Here is a 27,164-nt window from a genome sequence, read left to right on the forward strand (position 1 = left end):
TCCAGCTACTTGGGAGGCTGAGGCAGGAGGGAACAATTTCAAGGCCAGCCTGGGCAACAACTTTGTGAGAACCCATCTCAGTTACAGGATGTAACTCAGTGATATAGCACCTGCCTCGGATGCATTAGGCCTTGAGCTCAGTCTCCAGTACCACAGAACAAAAATCCACCCCTACTAGCAAGCACCACAGCAAAAATACAGTGTGGTGATCAATAAAGAAGGCAGCTGCGGACAAACCCTGGAAGACTTTGGAGCCCTCCAGAATAGTTGGTAGGCTAGCAACATGGCCTGACTTCCTCTGGAGTCTGGATCTCTCACAGTCTACATCCTGTCTTCAGAGTATATACCATGGGTTCAGGAAGAACAAATGCAAGTTGCAGTTGTAGATTGCTGTTAATGAAAATGAGAGCTACCTGAGTCTTGAGGCCTGTGAGAGGAAGAAATGAAGTGGGAAGGTGGACTTGTTCACTGAAGTGGCCAACTGCTGATCCTTTGGACTCCGCCGGCAACCAGGATCCAGCATCATTTCCTAAGAGGGAGGCTTTGTCACAGCAGCCAGGCACACTCACCACGTGCTCTGGAGTTGGAGGGCTCTTTGCCCCTTTTCTTCCTCACGCTCTGCTGTGGAGGAATTTACCTTCACTTTCTGCCAGCACATGTACCTCCTTTTCTGCTGTTGATGAGTATTTTCCAGCCAACTCTCTGCCTGCCCTTTGTTGTTTGCTTTGTATTTTATATTTAATAACTGTCATGTGCTTTCTTTAAGGAAGCATAGTAGGTTTTCAGCAGTGTCAGATTCTTAGTTATTCTAAACCCATGATGGTAAAACTCAGTTTCTAGTTACTAAGGGGAAAAAAAAGCTTTCATAGCTTGGGAGGCAGAAGCAGGCAGAACTCCGACCTGGCCTATATGAATGAGTCCCAGGCAAGGCAGGCTACATAGTGAGACCTTGTCTTAGAAAGTAGAGGAGGAGACTTGTGGTCTTCAGGACTTCTCAGCAGAGTTGTGTGTGCTGTAAAAGTCATCTCTGTGCTAATGGTGTGTGTTCCAGTCACACTTCTGTAGCTGTAATGAAGTATCCTGACAAGAGACAGCTCAGGAGAAAGAGAGCTAAGGCAAGAACAGAGCAGTTAGTCCGTCTGAGGCAAGAACAGGGAGGAATGAATGCACACATGCTTGGTGCTGAGCAGGTCCTCCGCTTTTATACAGTCCAGGGCATGGTGCTGCCACTTGGAGCCTAGGTCCTCCTGTGTCATTTGAGGCAGTTGAGAGAGTCCCCACAGACATTCTACAGGCTACCCTGATGTAGGCCCACCGAGACACTTCCCAGGTGATTGCAGGTTATATGAAGGTGACAATTGACCACCACAGGGAGAAGAATGTCCAGTGCCAGCTCTGTCTCAGAGCTAGGCCTCTGCTAAGGTGCATGAAGACATGATCTAGCTTTGTGCACTAGAAGAAAACACTGGGGTTTCCTTTAAAAAACCAAAGTAGAATTCTGTATTGTCCAGCCTGACGTCATTGTTGCCCCCAACCGAAACATGTCAGCCCCTAGTAAGTAGCACAGTGGCCGAGAGCAGACTGTCACAAGTGCTGCTTTGGGATCTAGCATGTGGCCAGTGTCACAGGACTGATGGCTTCTCTGGAAACAGCTGCTGCCCCTCAGAATGGAGAGGATGTGTGGTGGGGGTACAAGCATTGGATGAAGATAGGGAGAAGCAGCAGCATTGGTGGCCTAGGTGAGGCCTCCGAGTCTGGCCTTGCTCTTCCTGGTGACTAAGGGGCAAGGTCGCAGACCAGGGCCTGGAATATGGGACCCTGAGGCCCAGCCTGCTGTCGTCTTCTGGGCGGGGGGGGGCATCAGGGAGCCTTGGCTTTGAGGAGACAGCTGAGGTACTTGGCAATTATGGAATAAAGTGAATCCACTTCAGTGTGTTGTAGTTTTTAACGAGGATGATAAAGAGTGGGCGCAGGCATGACTGGCTTTGCCTTGTACTTAGGTGTGCTACGTGGACTACGGCTTTTGTGAAAATGTGGAGAAGAGCAGAGCTTACAGACTGAACCCACGCTTCTGCTCTCTGTCTTTCCAAGCTACCAAGTGCAAGCTAGCAGGTAAGGGGGCTTCTTAGACCTGTTACCAGTCCAGCTCTTCAACTTGGAAATGCTCGCTGTGTAGCCCAGACTGGCCTCCGGCTCCTCCCTCCTCCCTCCTCAGTGCTGGTGTTACAGGGGTGGCCTACCACACCCAGCTCGTAACATGTTTTTCTTGAAAGGTTCGGTGAGTGAATTCATATGTAAGTGTTCTAAGATGTAGTAATGATGAAAATGTGACGATGTTTTTGTTGTATTTACTATATAGAACATAGCTCATTGTATTTTATTTTAAAAGGTTCATCTAGCCACTTGAAAGGGTGTGTGTTTGTCTTGTTTGGTCTTAGTAAAGGCCCACACAACCCTACATCATGGGGCTCACTCCTGTTGCTTCAGGTGCTAGCAGGGCCTCCCCTGGAGATGGACTGTGGAGATGCACTCTGCTAGCGAGCCTGTGCACCCAAGCTGAGTTTGACTGGGTTATGTGTTGGTTCTCGCCCTTTCCTCGTTACAGGAGCACAGAGCCACGCACGCATGGTGACAGGAAGAGGAGGTGTGGAAGGCACAGGGAGGGTGAGGGCGTTGGGCAGGTACCAGGGAGGCCTGCACTTCGAAAGGCGTAATCCTTTTTCGGAATTCTCTCTTTCTGTCTCTCTCTGTCGCTGTCTCTGTGTGTATGTATGCACACACACACACACACACACACACACACACACATGTGCACAAAATGTATGTATTCCTCATGTATACATGAAGGCATCAGCTCCTCTATACTTGGAGCTACCAGCAGTTGTGAGCCTCCCAGTGTAGGTGGAAGGGTGGGGAGCTCTGATAACCACTGAGCCATCTCTCCAGTCCTCAGATCATAGTTCTTACATGAAAAGGAGCCCTCTACAGAAATACCCCTTAAGCTGAGTATGCACCTCACACATGTGATGTCAGCATTTCAGAGTCTTAAGACCACAAATCGGAGGCCAGCCCAGGCTACGTAGTCAGTTCTAGGCCAGTGTGGACTTACAGAGTGAGACCCTATCTCAAGAAAGAATAAAGGGGGTGGGGCACTGTCCCCACCAGCAAGGACGAGACCTTATGTCTCTGAAGGGCCTGAATCTGAGATGAACCAGTGCGCTTTTAAGAGCCAATCCAAAATTGTGAAATTGGTTTTGGTGTGGAAAGGATACATTACACGTGCAGGACAAGAGTCCACACACGTGCAGGACAAGAGTCCACACACGTGCAGGACAAGAGTCCACACACGTGCAGGACAAGAGTGTGTGAGAAGAGTTCCGACCCTGAGTCTTGAGAATGCGCAGAGCAGTAGAAGTCTGCCTTGTAGCTCACATTCAAAGAGAAACAGAAAAAAGAGGCCTCTAGTCTACAACTATAGGAAATGGTGTGCTTGTTTAGTTCAGTAGATGAACTTAGAGATGCCATCTACGTGTTATGTTGAATTCCAATTGTCAAAGAACTGAAAGAGTGAATAATTTGCAACATTGCACCTGATGCCTGAGTTGGATGCAACATCAGTTTCTTTTGATAAATAGAGATTCTGTGGTATCCTCAGTCAGTGATGAATAGGGAGGAAGGGGGAAGGTGGGGAGGAGAGTATTTCAAATTTCAGTAATAGATATTAATGTTATAAGAAAAGTAGATATACAAGTTTAATTGAAAAAACCAGATGTCGGAAAGATAAGACAGTGACATGATTGACAGGTTCTTGCTCACGTTAGTCTCTTGTTTTACGTACACATTTGCATATGTCTTGAAGGCTGCTCCTTCTGTGGTAAAGTTCTGGCTGGTCATCAGCCTCCTTATGTTAAGAATCCTGTTCTGATGTGTCTCTTAAAGAAGTGTTTACTCCGTGCCCTTTATCTCCAGATGTGTAAGGGAAAGAAGATCGTGAAATGAAACTTCCATTTAAAAGTGCACCATTAATGAGCAGTCAAATAGACAATGAAGTTGTCCATCCATGATGCTTCTGTCTAAGTAGAAATGAAAGCAGTTGCTGTTTTCCAGGGTTGGAGATTCTGAATGATGATCCTGACCTTGTGAAGGTGGTTGAATCATTAACATGTGGGAAAATCTTTGCTGTGGAGATATTGGACAAGTCAGATATCCCCTTGGTGGTTCTGTATGACACCTCAGGAGAAGATGATATCAACATCAATGCCACCTGCCTGAAGGCCATATGTGACAAATCGCTAGAAGTTCATCTCCAGGTACCACTGTGGTCACTGTTCAGTGTGAAGTATATGGGTGTGGGGTGGGGATCCTCTGCAAACACTGGCTAGCAGAGTGTCAATCCAGGAGAGGCAAAAGGAAGTCCGGATCAATATGACTCAGTAGCCAATGTTGGTTCAAACTTTGAAAACCTGACACTGGGTAGTTAATATAGGCATATTTAAGCATAGCGCAATTTGGAAAAAAAAAGTTTCCTGGTAATAATTAACTCAGTCCATGTGCACAACAAAGCTTACAACATGACTACATTGAAACTCTTGTAAAGAACAAGTGACATCTTCCATAAAGATAGGTTCTATAGATGAACTGAGAAAGCAGGCTCAAAGTAAGCAATGCTCATGATAAAAGTCTGGGGAGGACCACTCTATGGATTGATTGAGAGAAATAGGCTCAAGATAAGGGTCTGGGGGAGCCTATGTGGCTCTGCCCTACAGATAGCACAGAGGTCACCAGGCTATTAACCAGCCTTCCATTTCCAGCCTTCTGGGCAGAAAATAGGTTGTACGTTTCTTACTTTAGAGACAACCCTGCATACTTAACACTCCTGTTAAGGAGTGGCTATCCTGAGTGGTTATCTGTGAGCACATGCCTCCTACAGAAGTAAATCATCAGGGTCTGGGGACATGGCTGAGTAGGTAAGGTGCTTACCATGCAAGCAGGAGGACTGAGTTCATCCGAGCATGCACGTATTACAGAACAGCAGCAAAAAAGCCTGCTGCAGGCCGTGTGTCTGTAACCCCAGCTCTGGGGAACAAAGGCAGGGTGATGCCATCCGTCCAGCAAGAGCCCTTGTCTCAAAAGGTAAGATGGAAGTGGTTGAGGGAAACACTTGGCATCGACCTCTGGTCTACATATGAATACATACATGCAGGCACACATGTGTACACATGCACTTGTAAAAAAAGAGTGAAGGAAGGGAGCTGAAAAGAAAGTCATCAAAAGAGAAAGATAAAGATTTTAGGCAAATAACTGATACCATGTAACTAGAAAAACAAGGATGGGGTAGAAGGGGAAATGGCAGCTCCTTACTAGGGAAAAGCGAGGAGGAGGAGGAGGAGGAGGAGTACATGGAGAGGACAAGCCAATCCTAGTAATTATTTCATAAGGATTCAATTTCTTATTTTCCCATTTCTGAGGTGGAAATAATTTTATATGAAATTTTCCTGTAAAGATTAAAAAACGCGCTGGGCGTTGGTGGTGAATGCCTTTAATCCCAGCACTTGGGAGGCAGAGGCAGGCAGATCTTTGTGAGTTTGAGGCCAGCCTGGTCTATAGAGCGAGATCCAGGAAAGGCGCAAAGCTACGCAGAGAAACCCTGTCTTAAAAAACAAAAAAAAAAAAAAAAAAAAAAAAACCAAACAGATTAAAAAACACAAGGAAAAATTCCATCCATGAGAATATTTATTGTTAGCTTGAACATTTTTTTAAACCTGTTGGACATTAGTACTCCAAATGAGCAAACTAATAAATTAGAATATTCAACTGAAAGAATAGGGTGGGTGCTAAAGAACAGACTTACCATTTTAAAACCTTGATAAAAACATTTAGGGAAAGGGGCTTTTAACAAATAAACTATGAGTTGTTTTTTTTTTTTTATATATTGTGATTTGACTCTCAAAATGGCTAAGATTAAATCTTTAAGTTGATTATAGTTTTTGAGAATCACTAAAATTCAAGTAGCCCATTGTGCAGGCTAATTTTATATCAGTTTGGTACAAGCTAGCGTCTTTTGGAAAGAGGAAATCTCAATTGAGAGAACACCTCCATCAGATTATCCTATAGGGGTATTTTCTTGCTTGATGATGTTGTGCAGAGCCCTGGTCACTGTGGGCGGCACCACCTGTGGGCAGGTGTCCCTGGGTGTGTAAAACAGCAAGCCATGAAGAGCAAGCCTGTAAGCCGCGTTCCTCCATGGCCTCTGCTTCAGTTCCTGCCTTGAGTTCCTTCCCTGGCTTTTCTCAGTGATGGACTGTAATCCTGCAAGGTAAAGTACACCCTTTCCTTCCCAAGTTGCTTTAGTCATGGTGTTTATCACACCAGCAGACACCTAACAGACACAGAAGGCTGGTAATGGAATGGATGCTTTGAGATTTAAAAACAAACAACAATATGTTTCCGTGTCATTATTTGTGAGCTGACCATACCTGACAGAAGCAACTGGAAGGAAGAAGGGTTTATAGGCCTGTGCTGTGAGGGGATGTGGTCCACCATGGCAGGGGAGCTGTGACTCTGGGCAGGCGGGTACCTGTCACCTACTTCTGCAGCTAGGTAGCAGAAATGAAGGAATCCAGCCCGTGGGATGATGCCACCCACATGATGCCAGGTATTCACTCAGTTTAACCTTTCTAGAAACACCCTCATGCATGCTTCAGAGGTATTGTGGTTCTCAGTTGTCACATTGAGAGTGACTGTTAACCACCACAAGTATGTAACATGACGGGCTGTGCAGGGAACTGCCTAGAGAGGTCAAGGGAAGCATTTGTCCTCAGTCTCCCTGTTTGCTTCTTCCAGGTGGATGCCATGTATACCAATGTCAAAGTGACTAACATTTGCTCTGATGGAACACTCTACTGTCAGGTGCCCTGCAAGGGTCTGAACAAACTCAATGACCTTCTGCATAAGACAGAGGACTATTTCCACTGCAAGGTATGGTGGAGCACCACCTCCTAAGATCAGCCTCAGATTACAAGCAGGGCCTCAGGATGTGTTGGGGTGAATAATTGTTTAGTAAGTAGAGGTTCATGTTTCAAAGTGGTGGGTAGAAAACCCAGGTTGCAGAGCTTTGGGGAAAAACTCCCACTCCTGCTTTGTAAGATGAAGGTGCAGCAGTGTGTTCCAGTGAAATAACCATGGAGGTAGTCACAGCACTGCCTAGAACAGTGCCTGGCATGTAGGAAGCATTCGGCGATGCAGTAGTTAGTTACTTAGGGCAGGTGGCTGAGCTGCCTGTGACTGTCCTCAGGACCCAGCTCGTCAGGCATCCCCCTCCAGCTCTCTGCTGAGGAGAGACATCAGTGTGGTGCTATGGTTCAGTCGTATGAGCCCCTTCCTCCTCCTCCTCTCCCTCTTTCCTTCCCTCCTTCCTTTCATCCTGAGTCAGGTTGTGCAGAGGATTTAAGTCACTAATAGGGTTTCCTTACCTCTGATGTGCTGTGGTTTCCAGATAACCAAACTCCTGCTTCAGCCCTGACCTGTCATCCCTGGAAGGGAACCCTTTTCTTTTACCACAAAGGCTGGCTAGCACCTCAAGTTACTCTGTTCAGCTTTATGTTTTGGCTACTTGGACACTCCCTGCCTTATGGTAGAGCAGTGGTTCTCAATGTTCCTGATGCTGTGGCCCTTTAATACAGTTCATGTGATGGTGACCCCAACCATAAAATGATTTGTTGCTACTTCATATCTGTAACTTTGCTAGTTTTGAATTGTAATGAAAATATCTGGTTTGTGACCTCCATGGGGATCATGACCCATGAGTTGAGAACCACTGGGGTAGAGACGGTTGTCAGTTTTCTCCATTCCTTACTTAGTTTTGTACATAGACTGTGTAGTCTGAAATAGGTGTTGAGTAACTTGAACTCTTACTCATGTTGTCTTTAGAGGGGAGGCATCAGATACATAGCTTTACTCCTTTATGTTAGAGATGTCATATTCATTTTATTATATATACATTATATTATATTCATACATATTTAAATTTATAACTATAAATATATTACATGTATATAAATTTAAAGTGAAATAATTAAAAATAAAAATATATAAACTATATATAACTTATATAAATGCAATACATCATCATAAAATATATTATAAATTACATTATTATATGTAATCTATGTTTATATATACATGTATAGTGCGTGTGTGTGTATGTAAAGTTTCATTTTCTGATTGAGTTTGGGAAAATAGGAGACCCCCATAGAGACTAACTTTGTGAGGATTCATTTGTCCTGATAGCCCAGGATGCTGTAGAGTACTTGACATTTCCTGGTGCTGTGCCACCCAAGGGAGTCCTTTTCCATAGAGACTAGCAACAGTCACCAGAACAGCAAACCCTGGGAAGGCCCAAATGCAGGCTGGGGCAAAGAGAGGCTGGGGAGAACCCAACGTTTGTTAGCTTCTCACAGGCACATGTCTGCGGTGATGAAACGTCTTGGTTTGCATGGAAGAGAAATGAAGCAGTAACATGAAGTTAAATGTTAGAAGGGGAAAGAAGAGGCCTCATGGCTGACCCGGCCTCCTGACTTCATCTGCTCTCTGGTCTGCTCAGACCTAGCAGCCCTCTTCCTGTGTAACCAGTAGAGCCAGAGCCCACATGAGCCCCACTGACCCTGGCAACATTGTAGACACTGTAAGTGTCAGTTTGTGTGCCCGCTGAGTGAGGAAGCTGGTACTAGCAAGCGGGACAGCGGAAGGCAGAGTCAGTCTGTCTGTAGCAGCTGGTGAGCTTGCTGTGTCTACAGCAGCTGCTCCTGGGAGGAGAGAAGTCTGCCTGCCTGTGGGTAAAGAGTCCATGCCTCCACACTGCTCCAGTGCTGCAGCCATACTTGCCGAGAGTAAGGACTGTTTCTTGATTTTCTGTTTCATAGCACATGACCTCTGAGTACTTCATCTCACTACCCTTCTGTGGGAAGATCTGCCTCTTCCACTGCAAAGGAAAATGGTTAAGAGTAGAGGTAAGATCAGCCCCTTGACTTGTGAAGATTATTGTTAAGTGTTTCATATATACAAACAGATTTTCTCAATACTACAGTAACCATGCTTGCACTTATCACCAGTTTCTGCCATATGGTTTGAGCCCTATTCTCATCCTCCTGCCTCTGCTCTGAGGAAGCCAACAGTTGAATTTCTTTGTTTTTAGTATATTTATAACTGTACACATGGCTTTGCTATGTATTACATATACAATAGAATATACCTATACTAGAACTATATGTATGTAGAATATGCATAGTAAAAAGAAAAAAAAAGTAAACTGGACAGTGGTGGTGCACGCCTTTAATCCCAGCACTCAGGAGGCAGAGGCAGGCAGATCTCTGTGAGTTCGAGGCCAGCCTGGTCTCCAGAGCAAGATCCAGGACAGCCACAGCCAGGGCTGTTACACAGAGAAACCCTGTCTTGGGAGAAAAAAAGAAAAAGGACTGGGGAGATGGCTTCGTCAATAAAGTGCTTGCAGGGTTGGGGATTTAGCTCAGTGGTAGAGCGCTTGCCTAGCAAGCACAAGGCCCTGGGTTCGGTCCTCAGCTCTGAGAAAAAATAAATAAATAAAATAAAGTGCTTGCTGAACAAGCCTGAGGACCCAGCACCCACATAAAGAGCCAGGCACAGCAGCAAGTACCTGTAATCCCAGCTCAGAGGCAGAGGAACCCTGGGGGGCAGCCTTGCTGAATGGATGCACTTGAATTAGTGAGCTGTGGATTCACTGAAAGATCCTGTTTAAAAAATAAGGTGTAGAGTAATAGAAGAATATTCTCACCAACCTCTGGCCTCTACATGCATGTGCACATTTGTGCTCTCACACGTGTGTACACACACACACACACACACACACACACTGATTAAATAAACTTCTTTAAATCTTATGTAAGTAAGCATCAGTGCATTAATCTCTGAAGCATGCCTTTCACTCTTTGTGAGACTCAGCTCTGGTGCTGCAGTAGTCTATCTCCATGCTGTGTGATGCAGCAAGAGGAGCCCACCACTGCCCACCACTCTCCCAGTGAGTGTTCGTGAGCTTTGTTGCCACTGTGAACCTTCTTGAGCACAGTATTTCTAAGAATCACAGGAAACCAACCCTAGAGGACAAGAAACGTCATTTAATTGCTTTCTGAAATACGTAAGCGGTGCTTCAACAGATTGACTGCCTAGCCAAATGAAAGCCGCAATTCTAGAGTGGTTACTGCTTTGATGTGTCTTTGTTCCCAGAAGGCTGAGATGTAGGGTATGTGACCACAGGTCACAGGTCACATGCTCAGCATGGTATTGTTGAGCTCTTAAAGCTCTGTTGTTGAGGTGATAATATGTAAATGTACAGATCTGTTTTTAATTTAAAAAATAATTCAAGACTCTTGTAGAGTTAACAAGAGTAATATAAAGAGGCCCCACTTAGCCTGTTAACATCTTGTGTAACTGGTTCCCAAACCAGGAAATCAGCATTAATAGAAGTAACTGATGTGCAGGATTTTCCCTCATTTCTCACGTTGTCCCACCGTGTCCTTTTCTGTCCTGGGATCCAGTCTGGATGCTCCATTGGTTAACCTTCATGTTTCCTCTAAACGCTCCGACATGATGTTAGTTGGTCTCATTTTTATGACTCTGAAGAGTAGTGCCATTTTTAAAATTCTCTTTCAATTTGAGTGTCTTTGTATTTAAGTTTCTGCTATGTATTTTGGGGGGAAAAAGTGTTTCTTAGTGTGTGTACAAATACTTTGATAGCAATTGTTTAAGTGATGTCTTTGTTCTTGACAGTTCTACAAGAATTGCTGGGCTCTGTGGAGTTCCCCATTGCTGAACAGTAATTTGGGCCTTCTTTTATTCCTCTGACTTTTTGAGCTTGAAATTTTTTTCAGTTGGCAGAAATTATTAAAAATGACTGTTTTATAGTGAAATTGTAAATATGTTATGTTTCAAAGAATTTTCCCTCTACAAGTAAAATTCCATATTGAATTATTGATGTTCTTTATTAGGATATAAGAATTTTCTGACATATTTTAATATTTTAAAAATAGCATCATCTAATTAGCAATATTTCCAGAATTAGAGAAATCGTAGACACTGGTGGCCTTACAGTGATTTGCTGGTCAGTACTGTTTTCTGACTGTTGAGTGACTTAGAAGAAAGGCTCCATGCTGTAGTCTAAGAATATTAACTCATAGTTCGGGTGTTTCCTGACCCTGCAGCGCTGTATGGGGTGTGAGGGTGGCGATGTGGCGTCCTCCCCTGTGACAGTAGTGAGCCAGGGCTCCTCTCATTGCAGATCACAAATGTTCACAGCAGCCGGGCACTTGACGTTCACTTCCTGGACTCTGGCAATGCAACATCCGTGAAAGTATCGGAGCTCAGAGAGATTCCCCCTCGATTCCTGCAGGAAATGCTTGCCATCCCCCCTCAGGTACGACCAGTCTCTGCCTGGAGCTCTGCAGAAGAGCCTCCGGCCTGTTGATCAACCATGCCAGTCCTAATCATGCTCATGAGCACAGTCTTAGTTTGTAAGCAGATTGCAAAGTGTGGATGTTCACAGAAGTACATCTGACCATCTTACAGTAGAAGTCCATTTATAGACCACTGTTTAGTCAACGCTTGTTTTCAAAAACACCGACTCATTATGTTGTTACCCAAGTAGAGGTGCCACATAATAATCACATACCAGTTCTGACATCTAACTAGCCAGCTTTCAGGGTGGTGGATGTAAGGGTTTATTCCCAGGGCTGGGGGTTGTTCGGCTTGCCATTCTTTTGGAAATGTGTTCACATATACTCATTTTCCTGTAAGACTTTCTCTCATATGAAAAATGGGAGTGATAACATTAGCCATAGCCTGTCCTCTTACAGAGCATTCAAATGACGGTTGTGAATCACTATAAACCTGTTGGTTTGTTAAGAAGCACTGCGTGCCTTGAGAGAAAATAGAGGATTTGTTCTAGGGATATAATATATATTCTATTAATTAAATATTATAGTCTATCAAATATTTATATATAAGTAATTAATGTATCACACATAAATAATATACAATTAATTACTTGTTCTTTTAAATATTAATGGTCATAGTCTATTAAATATTTAATATTCTATTACAATATTAATATACTGACTATATATTCTATTGCATATTCTGTTAAATATTTATAGATACATAATCTGTGTGAAAATATAAATATTTACTATGTAAATAATATGATTAATTGAGTATTGTGTTCTATTAAGTATTCATTTGCATCAGGCATGGTGGGCATGCTTCTAGAATCCCAGCCCTAGGGAGGTAGAGGCAAAAGGGTCAAGAGTTCAGGTCATCCTTGGCTACACAGTGAGTTTAAGGTTCTCCTGGACTCCCTGAGACCTGGTCTCAGGAAACAACAAACAGAAAAGGACTGCAGATGCCCCTTGACTTCCCCAGAAGTCCCCCTTGCTAGCAGACCAGTGTAGAAAGCGTGGTTTGCTGTGACTAGCGCGGCTGTAGCCTTCCTCTCAAGTCTCCATTGCCTTTCCCGACACAGACAGTTGCAGAGAAGAATTTGGCTCTTGTGCAAGCCTGTTTCAGAATCTCTTTTACTCTGTTGAAGTGCAGCCATAAAACTGCAAGTCCACAGCCCTGGGAGTGCTACTGTTGCTGTCACACAGCTCTGCTCCTCTTGTCTCCTTGTGGCCATGTCCACCTAAGGCCTGGATCATATTGACAAGGTCTCCCTGGCTGGAGAGAGGGGCTTCAGGCTTCCCCCTGCTTCTCGGAAAGTCATGTACCACTCCCTTTTTAACGCTTCCGTGTTGTGGTAACAGACATTAAACACCTTTTTTCTCCCTACTCATCTCAGCTAGATTCCTTCTTTGATAAGTGTGATGACTACTCACTATAGGTCCCTTAAGGCCAGCTTGCCCAGCCCCTAGTTAACATCTGTCTCCCCAAGAGGTCTAAGTCACAGAAGCAAACCCATAAAGGTTGTATTCAGCTCTTGATTTTTAAGATATTTTAAATGTGAATAGATTGCCAAGATTAAAAAATAGTATTTTTCTCTCAGTAAAGAGCTTATTTCTAGCATCTATTGTAATCATTTAGAAAATCTGGTTATCTTAAGTGCCCTCTTTTGGTGGCCGAGCTGCTGGGAATTCTGTGGTCTTTCCTGCTAGCAGAGCCTGTACTTAGCTGTGCACCAGCCTATTAGGCTGTCTGCCTACCTGTTGCCTCTGCCCACGGGCCCTGCCGAGTGCCCCCTCCACTCTGAATGGCCTGGTCGTCACCTGCAGCTTTTCCAGGCCATGGTGGGTGCTAAGCGTAAGAGGAATCTAAGGAGGAGTGTGGGGTGGCTCTCATGTCTGTCACAAGATCTCCTCCCTCGTTGGAGACCCACATGTGATGGAGGGAGTCCCTGAAGTCAGTCTCCCTCCTGAGGCCTTCTGAGGGAGCTCAGGAGTAAGAAGGCACTGGGGGAGTGATGCATTTGGATGCCTGTAGATTTAAGGCATTTTGTCTCTAATTCTTGTCTCTGCCTCCTTCAGGAGGTGAGCACAAGTGCTCAGCACCCCTGGGTCTCTCCGGAGATTCTGGGTGAAGTAGATAAGCTTCCGTTGAGACTCCTGCTGTGAAACCAGGTTGTTGCAGATGTCCCATCTGTTCCGCCTGTGACCTGCCACAGGCTGCTCTAGTGACTTTCACCATCCATAAAACGGAGCCCGGAATATGTTAGACCAGAGGATTGTGGGGTGACACAGGGTCTAGTATAAGCCCCCTGGCCCCTGGGAGGATTCAAACAGTAAAATAAAAAGCCAGTAGTGACATAAATAGACAGCATAGCAGACAGACAGACCACGGACTGACTGCCATTACCTGCTGCAGCATCTGGCTTTAGGGAAGGAGATGTTACCTGTCCTGCCTATTTTAAGATGGTGTTTTGGTTTTGGTTTTTTTTTTTTTTTCCAGGCTATAAAATGCTGTTTGGCTGATCTTCCTCAGTCCATTGGCATGTGGACACCAGATGCTGTCCTTTGGCTAAGAGATTCTGTTTTGAATTGCTCTGACTGTAGCATTAAGGTTAGTGATCTTCTTGGTTCTGGGATATCTGGGAAGAGCTGGAGCTTGGGGTTCACATGGATTAATTTTACCTCACTGTCGTGAAAGGACACCTTCACACCAGACACGTTTTTACTTCCAAGAGATGAATTATACATGTAGCTATAAGATATTTCATGGCTGATTTCTATTTAAAGAGTTACCCCCATCTCCTGTATTATTACAACTCCCCTTTCCCTATTATTAATAAGGTAACAGAGGTACTTAGTTCTCTACCACAGTCTTAAGTGAAAAAGAATTAAATTGACTTGTTATCAAGTCAGTTGATATGTGATCATATCTCTGAATAAATGTTTTTAAGATATAAATGTACTATCTTTTCCTAAAGTAGAGTGGATTGTGAACAGTTCATCCACTGCTAACCCTGGTGATTGTGAACAGGTCATCCACTGCTAACCCTGGTGATTGTGAACAGGTCATCCACTGCTAACCCTGGTGATTGTGAACAGTTCATCCACTGCTAACCCTGGTGATTGTGAACAGTTCATCCACTGCTAATCCCAGTGTTTGCCCATTTTTTCTGAAGCTGCTTAGCTTGTTGCTCGAATTTCTAGGATGAAGAACCTTAGACACCTCTCTCAGCTCTTAAACCCATGCAGACAGTGTTGCTGTATGTAAACCTGGAGCTGAAATCCCTCGAGTCATAGCTTCCCAGAGATCTAAATCATTTCCCTAGCCCTGACCCTCCTGTCCCTGTGCCTGTGGAGTCCAGGCTGCTGCTGTTTAACATGCGCAGAGCATGTTCCACATGGCTTAATTATGCCTGTTTTATGGGCTTCATTTGTTACGTGATAGATAGTAAGTATTGCTTTCTCACCTACTCATAAAGACCAAGTTTGGGGTACATAATAAAAATACTTCTTGTTTTTCCTTTTGAGAGAGTGTCTTGCTTTATAGCCGTGGATGAACTCGAACTTGCAATAATCCTCTTGCCTTAGGCTCTGAAGTGCTGTTGTAATTAGCTCGTCATCACTCTTAGCTTAAAAGTACTTTTAATAGTTAATTTTAATGGTACTCCTGTATCATAAATATCAAAATGAGTTAGTATTTCAGTAGACATTTCAGGATGGACTAAAGAGATGCATCTCACTGAGGGAGTACACTTCAAAGGAAACTGTCCTAGATGGGCTGCTGCCTTGTTGGCTGCTACCGTCTTCCTACCTGTGTCCCTGTCTTCCATTTTGTGTCCTCTTTGATAGATGATAGACATAGTGTCCCATTTTTGCCCTTAAGAAAACTGGAGGAGCTGATGAGAATCACCAAGTCACCCAGACTTTCAGACACCCATGGGGCAGTCACATGACCACTGCGTGGTATTCCCACATGGACAGTCCCTGGCAGAAGGAGCGGGTGGGAAGTGGGAAGGTCTCTCATTTGGTGGCACTGTCCTTCTCATCTTCTCCCCGGCTCCTCTGTGTGGCTGGGAAGGGAAGATGGAGACTGGGAACAACACAGGATTAGGACCTGAGGTCCCAGGGGATTGCCATCCTGGGGGCCTCTGGCCCAAAGGTGGCTCTTGTTGGCTCCTTTGTCATCACCCTGGCTCAGGGTGGGGGCCGGTGCAGGGAAGCATACTGTTCTCGTTCTGTGTGGGTTCTGGAATGTCATTAATTTAAAGATGAATCATGCTTCCCTACACCACTCCTTCCCCCTCAGGGTAGCAGCCATGTCTTACACTGCAGGGTTATTTTTCAGTTTCGATTTCCACAAGATTTGCTGGTGTTTTATAGATGTTTTGTCTCAGTGCCTATTAGGCTGTGAGAGGCGTTCATCTTACCACAAATAATGGTTTTACAAAATTCTCTGCTTTGATATTTAAGGTTAATATTATAACCGCTTCTCAGAATCTAGTGTCAACATGATTTTCTGAATTGCTTTTTTACGTCTTCCAAAGGTTACAAAAGTGGATGAAACCAAGGGGGTTGCATACGTGTACTTATTTACTCCTAAGAACTTCCCTGACCCTCATCGCAGCATTAACCGGCAGATCACAAATGCAGACCTGTGGAAGCATCAGAAAGACGTGTTCCTGAGTGCCGTGTCTGGGGCGGCCAGCTCACCTGGCAACAGGAACAGCAGCTCACTTGCACCCAGCAGCCCTGGAGAGGGTCTCAGAAAGAGCCACCCAGAGGTCCTCCGAAAGTCCCTGCTGGACCACACCAGCTCTTTCTCCTTGGAGGAACTGCCCCCTCCAGTCCACTTGTCAAAGTCAGGGGAACACATGGATGTGTATGTGCCCGTGGCCTGTCACCCTGGCCATTTTGTCATCCAGCCTTGGCAGGAGATCCATAAGCTGGAAGTGTTGATGGAAGAGATGATCCTGTACTACAGTGTGTGCGAGGAGCGCCACATAGCGGTGGAGAGAGACCAAGTGTATGCTGCCAAAGTGGAGAATAAGTAGGTCCCGGCGGCTGAGCCTTTGTTCCTCTGCTAAGAATATGTAGGATGGGCACGAGGGGCCTTAGTGTCCGGGGAGACTTGGCCTGCACAAATGAGAATTTTGAGAGAAATACGGGTTTGAGGACTTGTGAGAATTTTTCATGTTTAAAATGGTAACATTATATAAAACACTTTTAACAAATTTCCTGTTAAGAGTTTTATACATAACATGAAGTCTTAAGTGTTTACCCTATTTTCCTATTAGAGAAATGTTTTTATTCAGAAAATAATTCTTGTTTTCATTTAATGACTTATTTTTTAAATTGTTTATTATGGAAAACTTAGAGAAGAAAAAAAACATAATAAACTAAAACTAGCTTTCCAGACATAATAGTTGCTTAGCCACTTCCGTAATTTTTCCAGTTTTGTTTATGCATTTGTACCATTGATATGCTGTTGTCAAGTTGTACTTGCTTTTTCAGAACTAATATTCTGTGCTAGAAATTCCTCAGAAACTGTTCATGGCTGAGTGATAATCTGTCTTGTGGGGAAAGCATAGTTAGCATTCTCTTTAGTTTTGTACACCCAGATCCTTGAGTGTACAAGTAATAATAGGTCTTACTGTAAACAACAAAACACTGTTTCCACCTCCGATTATTTAACAGAGAGTCTTTGGAAAGACCTGCTCTGGTTGAGGGATGCACAGGTCCCGGCCTGTGCTGTCACTCGCCTCCTGCTAGTTGTAGCACCTTCTTAAGGAATGGTGCACACTGTCTCACCGCCCCTGTGTCCTCATGGGGTCCTGTTTGGATCCATACCTCCTTCCCCTGAACCACCAGGCTGTGCTGGGTCTGCCCCATGGAGCACAGGCTCCCCATTCTGCACTCATGCCATGGGGTCCTAGAAAGTGAAGAGCCACCGTAGGGGAGGCAAACTTCTTAATGCTGAACACCAAGGTATCTCTGTCTGTCTGTCTGTCTGTCTTTCCCCTCTCTCATACTTTAAAAGATCAAACTGCTAAATTTTTATACAAAATACTTCTTTCTTAATATATTAAACATAGACATATAGAAAATGTCATTTTTATGGGAGGAAAAAAATTTTAACTCTAAAATGTGAAAAAGAATAATGGTACTCATTTTGAAAAGCATGAGCCCGTGTCATAAAGCTTTTCATCTGTAAAAGCCATTTTTTATTATGTCACTTTTTAAATTACAACACTAAGCATGAATGGGGTTGACTCAGTTTGTATAAATCTATCTCAGTAAGAACTCTTTACAGGATAATGCATTTATAGTCAAAACCACCCTCATGTTGGGGGTGGTGGTGGTGTGGAGGGGCGGGGATGGTTAGTGTTGGGAAGACCTGCCTGAGGGAAGGAATTGCCTCTCCACCTGCCCTCCAGCTGTGCCTGCTGGCTCAGCTCTGCCCTGGGACTTAGGGGTTTTAACCAGCTAATTGTTCAGGGATAGTAGATATTCTATAAATAAGGGTATATTAATGATTTCCCTAAGTGTCATGAGTTAATCAGTGTTAAGTGTTTAAAGCTTCTGTCTTACTTAAGACTTGGGACTATTGAACCTTATGCTGCCTTGGATAAACTAATACATAGGAATTTGACACGGTTTTTAAATTGTCATGGTCTCCAAATCTCTTAATGAGAAGCACCTGGAAACACATTAAAGGCCCAGATTCTCCTTTCTCACCCAGCCCGAGTCTAACCCTCAGGGAAAGGTCCAATATCTGTGTTTCTACATGAGGGTCATGTTTGCACTAATATGGTCCAAACCAGGCTTTTGTGTAAGCACCTGGCTTCTGAGTTCAGCTCAGCAGAAACACACCCACTCTCTGCCCTGCTCTTGTACTGCTCTGTGCTCGATAGACTGGAAACACGGCACACTGTCACTTGTCCCTGTAGCTTAAAGATGACGCTGCTGGTGGAAACCACATGTATTTATTGAACCCCTTGTTGTCTCTTACACAAATGGGCAGTCTGCAGCCTGGCATTTCCACCAGGAAACATCCTCTCCAGTCTGCTCTGCGGTTTTCATTCAGCTTATCTTCAGATGGTGCCTGTCACTTGCTAAGTGCCTGTTGTAATGCCAAGTGTTGAGCTAGATGCTTCCAACCAAAAAAATACAATATTACACATGACTAATTGAGGCTCAGGCAGAGTGCCATGATACCACAGGACAATGGCCAGGGGGATTCTCATTCAGGTGCGCTGGGCTTCCCAACCCCAGGTACTTACTAGGAATCCTTTCTGTGTACCTGCTGTCTGTGAGGCTTGCACATTCTTGCCTTCTGCACCTTGAGTCAGCCCCAAGGTTTCTGTCTTCCCTGAGCAGTCAAACTGGCCTCATTGTAGGCTTCTAGCTGTGTTTTCTCCTTGGGGCTGCTGTAGACTTCTGGATGATACACTTGTAGAGAATGCCAGATCCTGCCACCAGAGGGCAAGTCCAGCAGGCCAGTCAGTTGCTAAGACATCTATAGATAATTTGCGTTGAGCTGTGACGAGCTGCCCTCCTCCTACAATTGAGACCATAGACTAAACTGGTCCTTCATAGGTTCACCTTGAAGTCTGTTTTGGTTTGTTTTAACCATTTTAACTGCTGACAGCCCCCCCCCGAAGAAAAACATATCCATGTTGACCAAACTGGGGTGCTTCTCCATGTCCTTCTGCCCTTCTTAGGTTCCTTATTTTAGAGGCAAGCTGGACTCTGTGGGGTTGTTTGGTTTTTTAACATTTTTCACATGGAATAATTAAAATCATTTATTTTTCTTTCCATTTCTTTTTTAAATGTTTAAAATTTAAGTGTATGCATGTTTTACCTGCATGTATATCTGTTCCTGCAAAGACCAGAGAGGGCATTGGTTCCCCTGGAACTGAACTTAAAGACAGGAGTGAGCTGCCATGTGGGTGCTGGGAATTAGACCCAGGTCATTTGGGAGAGCCCCCGGTGCACCAGATTGTTTTCATTTTAAACAGAGCAAACAGAGATTTGTTGAGGATAAGAGAGAACTGAGAATGAGAGGGACCCAAGGGAGGAATACCCTAAAATTTCTTTGTTCAAAATTTTCAATCCCTCCCCGACCTGCCACCAAGTCCTCTGGGCCTGCATCATCCCCCAGCCTAGCCTCACTGGACTATTGGCTCTCCAAGCCCCAAGTCCTCTGGGCCTGCATCATCCCCTGGTCTAACCTCACTGGAGTATTTGCTCTCCAAGCTACCATGTCTTCTCAGCTCTGCTCTGTTCTTAACTCAAGCAACTTTCTGGCTTCCACACATCCTACCTACATCTTCTGTTCCATCTTGCAGACATGGACCATGTACAGACGTGGCCATCGTGTGTCTCCCCAGGATGAAGGGATCCCTTGCCTTGTCCTGACCACCCCATGGCATCTGTTTCAGCCTAAGGATGGTTGGCAGTTGCAAGAGTTTCTGCCTTCCCTGCTGAGGATATAAAGCTCTGGAATGAGCAGACCGTATGAGAGGAGCCACTGGCACAGCAGGCAGTGGTGGCTGCCAAAGAGAGCAGCCACAGTTGCTTCCAGAGGTCCAGGGCTGATTTTCCTATGTACCATATAATGCTTGCTTCCCTTCAGAATGGCTGCTGACTCTGTTTTCTCTCTTTAATCCAATGTGCTTCTAGGTGGTACAGGGTGCTTTTGAAAGGAATCCTGACCAATGGGCTGGTGTCTGTGTATGAGCTGGACTATGGCAAGCATGAGCTGGTCAACATAAGGAAAGTGCAGCCCCTAGTGGATGTGTTCCGAAAGCTGCCATTCCAGGCAGTCACCGCTCAACTTGCAGGTAATTTCTGCAGTGTGGCCCAGCCGCAGTGGAGTCTAAATTCTTTCTTCTAGGTTCTTAGCAAGTGCAGGATCACTAGTTAGCCTACTGCATGTTGTTTCGGCTTTCTAATGCTAATAACATCCTGTCCATGATGAGAATCATCTTAATGATCAGCAGTCTGTCTCCCCTCTGCTTTCTGACTCTGGTTGCGTGCCTGACATTTCTATAGCTGCAATCCTGAGCCAGATGGAGCATGCCATCCTGGCTTTCTTCATTCACAGTTTTCCCATTTGGGGGATATAATGTCCTAGATGGGCTAGTCGTCACCCAACCCCCCAGAGTTGCAGAGTGAACCCCGGATCTCATTTGTGTGAATGCTAAGCACAGGTCTCTAACTGAACTATACCCGTAGCCTCTGCTAATTATTTTGATGGTGTAAAGTGTTCCATTGAGTCAGTATTTCCCTGTAAACAGTAGTAAAACAGTATTTCCCTGTGAGCAGTCCTAAAGACAAGCAAAAAGCCATGGAAACTTTCAACCTAAATAACTAATTGTTTTTATGCCAAAGTTACTGTATAAACTATAGGTACACACAGTGGAACATTACACAGTCAACAAAACGTAAGGGCAGTGAGTTTGCTGCTTGCATCACAGCACAGCTTACAAACTTGTAACTTCACCGTGTATTGACATTTGACATGCTTAGCTATTAGCTCTCCAGTGACACTGCCTTGTAGTGTCATCTAATGAGGTCTCCCTTTGCTCTTTTGAGAAGCAGTTGAGATGTGACCCCCGTAATCAGCTGCTGGGACCCCTTAGTTTGAACAGAGGGTGTGGAGGCCAGCAAGACACCTGTGCTCCCCTGGGCTCGCTCTCTCCTGCTTCCCCTGCTCTCTGTGCTGGGGTATTTGGCCTTGCAGCCACCCTGTTCTACTTAATCCTTTCACTGCTGCCTGAGGCCTTGGCCTGGCCTACCCCAAACAACAGGGACAGTCAGAGAAAGTGGTGCAGAAAAGGGCATGTATGAATCCTGGCTGGTTGCCCAGCCTCCAGTGGGAAGCTGGGCAGTGTCTCGTTGTGAACCACTTGCCATTCTCTCTGCCTTTCTGCTAGGATTCAGAGCAGCTTCCCGTGGTGATTGACCATAAGGAAAAAGCAGCACTTTGTATGTGGCATGGTCACTAGTTAGTCTGCTTTGGACTGGGAATTATAGTTGGTTTCCTTAGATTTAATGTTACTATTTCTTCATTTCCACTTCGAATGCCCAAGTTTAGCTAGTAGCACATTTTGTCAAATATGTCATCTCACTGCCGGGAGGATTCTCTGAGGGGTGAGCACCTCATGTCCCTGCTGCCAGGGGGGCCTCTAGCGGCCTCCGAGGGCTTTCTGGAGTCAGCCATGGTGCTGTAAATGCCTCCAGAAGCACAGCTCTTGCCGCACACCACACCTTTGGTTTCACTTAGCTCCAAATATTTTTATTTTGAGTTTTCATTTTCATTTAGCTCAAAATATTTTTAAATCTCTTTAGGAGTTTCTTCTTGGCCTGTATATTAATTAGAGTTGTGTTATTCTTTCTTGGTGTTGTGGGATTTTCTTGCTAGCTCTCTGTTGATCTCCAGTGTAACTCTGTTGTGGTTTCTGTTGTTTTGAATTGTTCTGGTGTGTTTGATGTCCCAGAATATGACTTCATGAAAGCTTGAGAAGAATTATAATTTGCTGTTACTGGATGACGTTTCCTGTAGATGTCACTTAAATCCAGTAGATTTATAGTGTTGAGTTCAGTGTATCCTGGAGCTATGTGCCGTGTGTGTGTGTGTGTGTGTGTGTGTGTGTGTGTGTGTGTGTGTGTTGTGTGCCTGTGGTGTACATGAGGGGAGGGGGACTGTGTGGTAGATATGCATATGTGGAGAGGAATGTGTCCAGGTGTGTGATATGTGGAGGTGCATGTGTGTGGAGTGTGTGTGCATATGCATGTATATGTGTGGTATGTTTACAGGTAGAACAGGTGCTGGTGCCCATACTTGTTGGTGCTCATGTAGACAACAGAAGTCAATGTCAGCTCCTCCTGTTTTGCTCTGGACTTGGTGTCTAGAGACAAGGTCTTTTCACTGACTGGCTAGATTGACTCGTCAGCAAGCCCCAGGGTCCTCCTGTCTCTCCCTCCACCACTGGAATCACTGACATGCATCATCATGTGAGGGATTTTTCCTGAGTGCCTGGGATTGAACTCAAATCCTCGTGCTTGTGTGTTGCCCACTGAACCACCTCCCCAGAGCAGGCGTCTGTTCTTGCAGGGACTGTAGAGTCTCAGCAGCAATGGTGGGCTCATCTGTTTCTTCCCACAGCTCCAGCCAGTTTTTCCTGAAGTGTGTCAGTGGTGTGAGTCGGGTATGTCCACATTGAAGACCATTGATTCTTTCTGGAAAAGGAGCCTTTGCCCTTGTATCCTGGTTCTCCATCCCTGTAACTTTTCTCTCATTGAGGCCTGCTCTTTCTCAAATGAATGTCCCTGTGTGATTATTGTCATCATGGCATAACTGTCTCCACCCCAGTACCTGTGATATGTGTGTCTTTCAAGTGAGCTCTGTTACATGCATATAACCAGGTCTTGTTTTTTTATCCATTCTGATAATCTCTTTTAATTCATGTGTTTAGGCCAGTGATGTTTGAAGTGCACACACACACATATGTACACACACAGGAGCTGAAGCTGGCATGTGGGCATATACCTGTAATCCTTGCACTTGGGAGGTAAAGGAAAAAGGATTAAAGAAATTCAAGGTTATCCTCAGCTACACAGTGAGTTCTAGGGTAGCCTGAGCTACAAATGAGATCCTATCTCAACACACACACACACACACACACACACACACACACACACACATGAATTAGCTGTAAATATACGTGGCAAACCCTAGGGCAACCACTAACAGGGTTCTCCCCTTTTCATGTGTGTATAGATGCACAAACATGCATGTGTATATAAACACAGAGGCCAAAGTTCACATAAATTGTCTTCCTCTGTCATTCTACGTCCTGTTTACCAAGGCAGAGTCTCTCACGGAACCTAGAGTCCACTGATTTGATTAGTCCAGCTTCCCAGGATTCGGTGTCTCTGTTTCTGAAGTGCTGGGACCACAGGTGGGCATTCAAGCACACCAGACTTCCATGTGAGTTCTAGGAGCTGAACTCTGGTCCTCAGGCTTGCATGGACATGTTTTATCCACTAAGCCACCTTCCAAGACTAAAAGCAGTTTTAAGAAAAGAAAATATGATTGATGTGTTAAGGCAAGAATATGGACTCATATAAAATGTTTAACTAAAACACAGAAATCAGCTAGGCATAGTGGTATGCACTTGCAATCCCAGCACTGGGGATTTGAAGACAGGAATATCAGGAGTTCAAGGTCAGCCTGGGCTACATAATGACTTTGAGGCCAGCATGGGTTATGGGCAACACTGTCTCAAAGTACATACAGACAGACAGACAGACAGACAAGAGAGACAGACAGATGAGTGTGAAACACAAAAATAAGAATGATGAACAAGAACAACAAACAGAAAACTAATAAATGTGGTGGCCATTAATCTAGCTATATTAATAATGACATTGTATGTATGAGTACCCATGTACATGCAGGCATATCTGCATGTGTGTGTGACTGTTATGTGGAGGTCAGAGGACACAGCATTGGGTACTGTTCCTCAGAAGCCATCTGGCTTTTGTTTTTTAGAGACATGGTTTCTCACTGGCTTGAAACTTGCTGAGTGTGCTGGGCTATCTGGCCAGGAACCCTCAGGATCTGCCTGTCTCTGTCTCAATGCTGGGGTTACAAAGATGAAGCCACCAGACCCAGAATTTTTTTTACATGCGTTTTGGGGATCAAATTTGTGCTGGCATGGCAAATAATTTACCAACTGACCTACCTCCCCAGCCCTTAATAATCACTTGTGCAGGCATGCAGATTGCATGTGTCAACCAGAAGACAATGTCAGGTGTCTTCCTCAGTCACCCTCTACCTTGTTTTTTAAGATGAGCTCTCACTGAACCTGGAGCTGAGTAATTATGCTAGGTAGTTAACCAGCAAGCTCCAAGGGTCTGCCCACCTGTCCATCTCCCCATCACCACCACACCTGGCTTTCAAATCAGTGCTGGGAGTTCAAACTCAGGTTCTCGTTCACGTGTGGTAGGTCCTTTACCAACTGAGCTGTCTCCCAGCCTTCAAGGCTAATTTTAAGTAGGGCTATTCTCCTTCACAGTCAATGCTAATACCTTATAAACTTTATAAAACAAAGTAATCCTGTAGCACAATAGTTTCTTTCTCTTCCCCATGGTTACTGCAGCCATTTGTTTTGTTTGTTTATGTATGCTGTTTGTACAATCAAACACTTCAGTGCTAGTGCTTCTCACCACTTTTGCTGTTTGTGCAGTGGTGTTTGGACCCCGATTGGAGGTTGTCAGTCACTACTTCCCAGGAGCTGCTTCTGGCCCTGTCTTCCTTCCCCTGGTTCCCACCACACCCACCTCCACACCTTCTGGCCCCGTCTTCCTTCCCCTGGTTCCCACCACACTCACCTCCACACCTTCTGGCCCCGTCTTCCTTCCCCTGGTTCCCACCACACTCAGCTTCACACCTTCTGGCCCCGTCTTCCTTCCCCTGGTTCCCACCACACTCAGCTTCACACCTTCTGGCCCCGTCTTCCTTCCCCTGGTTCCCACCACACTCAGCTTCACACCTTCTGGCCCCATCTTCCTTCCCCTGGTTCCCACCACACTCAGCTTCACACCTTCTGGCCCCGTCTTCCTTCCCCTGGTTCCCACCACACTCAGCTTCACACCTTCTGGCCCCGTCTTCCTTCCCCTGGCTCCCACCACACTCACCCTCACTCCTTCCTAGTTGTCCGGTTCTTAGCTGTTCTGTTGTGGGTCTCCTTCTGCTGTACACCCTTGAGATTGGAGATGCTTTCCTTGGCCCCATGGGGCCTGCCACTGAGCTCAGCAGTGAGTTCTTTTCTCTTTTACTGTTTTCTTTCTTGTTCCCAGCATTTCTGGTCTTCCATATTTCCACTTAAATCATGCATTTTCTCCTTTTGGTGCTGAGGATAGACCCGGGTGGGCCCCAGGCATGCTAAACAAGCACTTCCCCATTTCACAGTACCTCAGCAGCATCCTCTGTTGTTAAATGTAGCCTGTCTCCTCCACTGAAGCCCTCACTTGCCACTCACACTTCTTTAAATTCCTGCTCTGGGCTCTCCAGCATTCCTGCCATACTGACTGATTCTGAGGGTTGTTCAGTCTCCTCAGACAGGAGCCTTGGCCTTTAATATCGATTGTTTTGGTGGAAGTGAACCCGACGCCTGGGTAAAAGGCATTCTGAACAGGCCCTCAGTGGTGTAGTGTGAGGTGTTTGGGACTGAGGGTGTCTATCGTCCCATAACCAGGTCCCACCATGAGTCTGGGGTGAACCTGTGACCCTGGACTATAAGCTTTACTGCCTCTCCAGAGCCCCCTTGAGGGAGCAGGATGGCTGTAGGCAGGAGGGGCCTGTGTAAGAGCTGAGCAGCTCTTGAATCTGTGGGCTCAGATGAAACATTGTGCTCTTTTTATGACTCTATGTTGCAAAAGAAAATGTACACAGATCATCCTGCCAATCTTTTCTGTTAACTTACTTTTAACCCACTGTGGTGGGGAAACCATTAAGAAAAATGTCATCAGTATGGACCTATGCCATCCCCTCTGGCTATCTCAGTTTTAACAGTTTACAGTTCAGGTGTAGGGCATGGGAGTGGTCATCACTACGTCCCTTGATAAACAGCATGGGCATCTCAAAGGATCTGTCTGCAGGTAAAGTGACTCCGTTCAGGAGAGAAAAGATGTAAGCCAGGGAATGTTCGTCAGCTGTTCTGGCATAAACAGGTCTAACCTGGAACACGTAAACTGCTTTGGAACGGATTAAAGAGTTCTCCTTCCTGTTGGCTCAGGGAAAGGCCAGAGTGGCCACTCACTGCCCCCTCGCTCCCTGTCTTTCTCCTAGGAGTAAAGTGCAGCCAGTGGTCGGAGGAGGCTTCGATGGTGTTCCGAAATCACGTGGAGAAGAAACCCCTGGTGGCATTGGTGCAGACAGTCATTGAACACACTAACCCCTGGGACCGGAAAGTAGTGGTCTATCTAGTAGATACATCGCTGCCAGACACTGACACCTGGATTCATGACTTTATGTCGCAGTATCTGGTGGAGCTTTCGAAAGTGAATTAATCACTGCTTGAGACCTCACCAGCTAATGCAGATTGTTCTCTCAGCAGTAACACAGCATGTGTAGTAGGTTCTCAAAACACCTTATCTCTACTACATGGCTCCGAGTGTTGTGGAGGACTGAAAAGAAGACTCTTTGTTTGGTGGAAGATGTTGACAAGCTTTGTTTAACACGGTTGACTTTTCAAAGGAAATTGCACTTGAATTATTAATATATTAGAATAAAGGTTTAGCGACGTGAAACCTGATGTCTTACTTTGCTTTTCTGTTACTGTGGTAAACACCATGACCACATCTAGTGAGAAAGAGTTTCTTTGGCTCACAGATTACAGCCCGTCATCAGGGAAGGCCAAGGAAGGAACTCAAGCAGGAACTGAAGCAGAGGCCATGGAGAAGTGCGCTTCCTGACTTGTGCCCCGTGGCTTGCTTAGACCTCCCAGGACTACAGACCCAGGGGTGTCCCTGACCACAGTGGGCTGGGCCCTCCCACATAAGTCATTAATCAAGAAAATGCTCTGTAGACCTGCCTACAGGCTGGTCTGATAGAAACATTTTCTCAATGAGGCCCCTTCTTTTCAGATGACATTAGTGTGTCAAGGTGGCACACTAACCAGCATAGCT

General features: G+C 45.2%; 1 protein-coding gene across 2 annotated transcripts in view; it reads left to right on the top strand.

The window, feature by feature from the left end:
- The window catches only part of Tdrd7 (tudor domain containing 7), a 62,542-nt gene extending 35,752 nt beyond the window's left edge, over positions 1-26,790 (top strand). For both annotated transcript variants that reach the window (XM_036179359.1, XM_036179360.1), the window contains exons 9-17: positions 2,001-2,112; positions 4,108-4,310; positions 6,844-6,978; positions 8,922-9,008; positions 11,309-11,443; positions 13,966-14,076; positions 16,010-16,512; positions 20,148-20,308; positions 26,326-26,790. In XM_036179359.1, the coding sequence (XP_036035252.1) occupies positions 2,001-2,112; positions 4,108-4,310; positions 6,844-6,978; positions 8,922-9,008; positions 11,309-11,443; positions 13,966-14,076; positions 16,010-16,512; positions 20,148-20,308; positions 26,326-26,546 (1,668 nt within the window). In that variant the 3' untranslated portion in view covers positions 26,547-26,790. The remainder of the gene's footprint in view (positions 1-2,000; positions 2,113-4,107; positions 4,311-6,843; positions 6,979-8,921; positions 9,009-11,308; positions 11,444-13,965; positions 14,077-16,009; positions 16,513-20,147; positions 20,309-26,325) is intronic.
- The last annotated feature ends 374 nt before the right edge of the window (positions 26,791-27,164 follow it).

Source organism: Onychomys torridus, chromosome 2 (assembly GCF_903995425.1).
Source record: "Onychomys torridus chromosome 2, mOncTor1.1, whole genome shotgun sequence".
In the NCBI taxonomy this organism is placed as follows: Eukaryota; Metazoa; Chordata; class Mammalia; order Rodentia; family Cricetidae; genus Onychomys; species Onychomys torridus.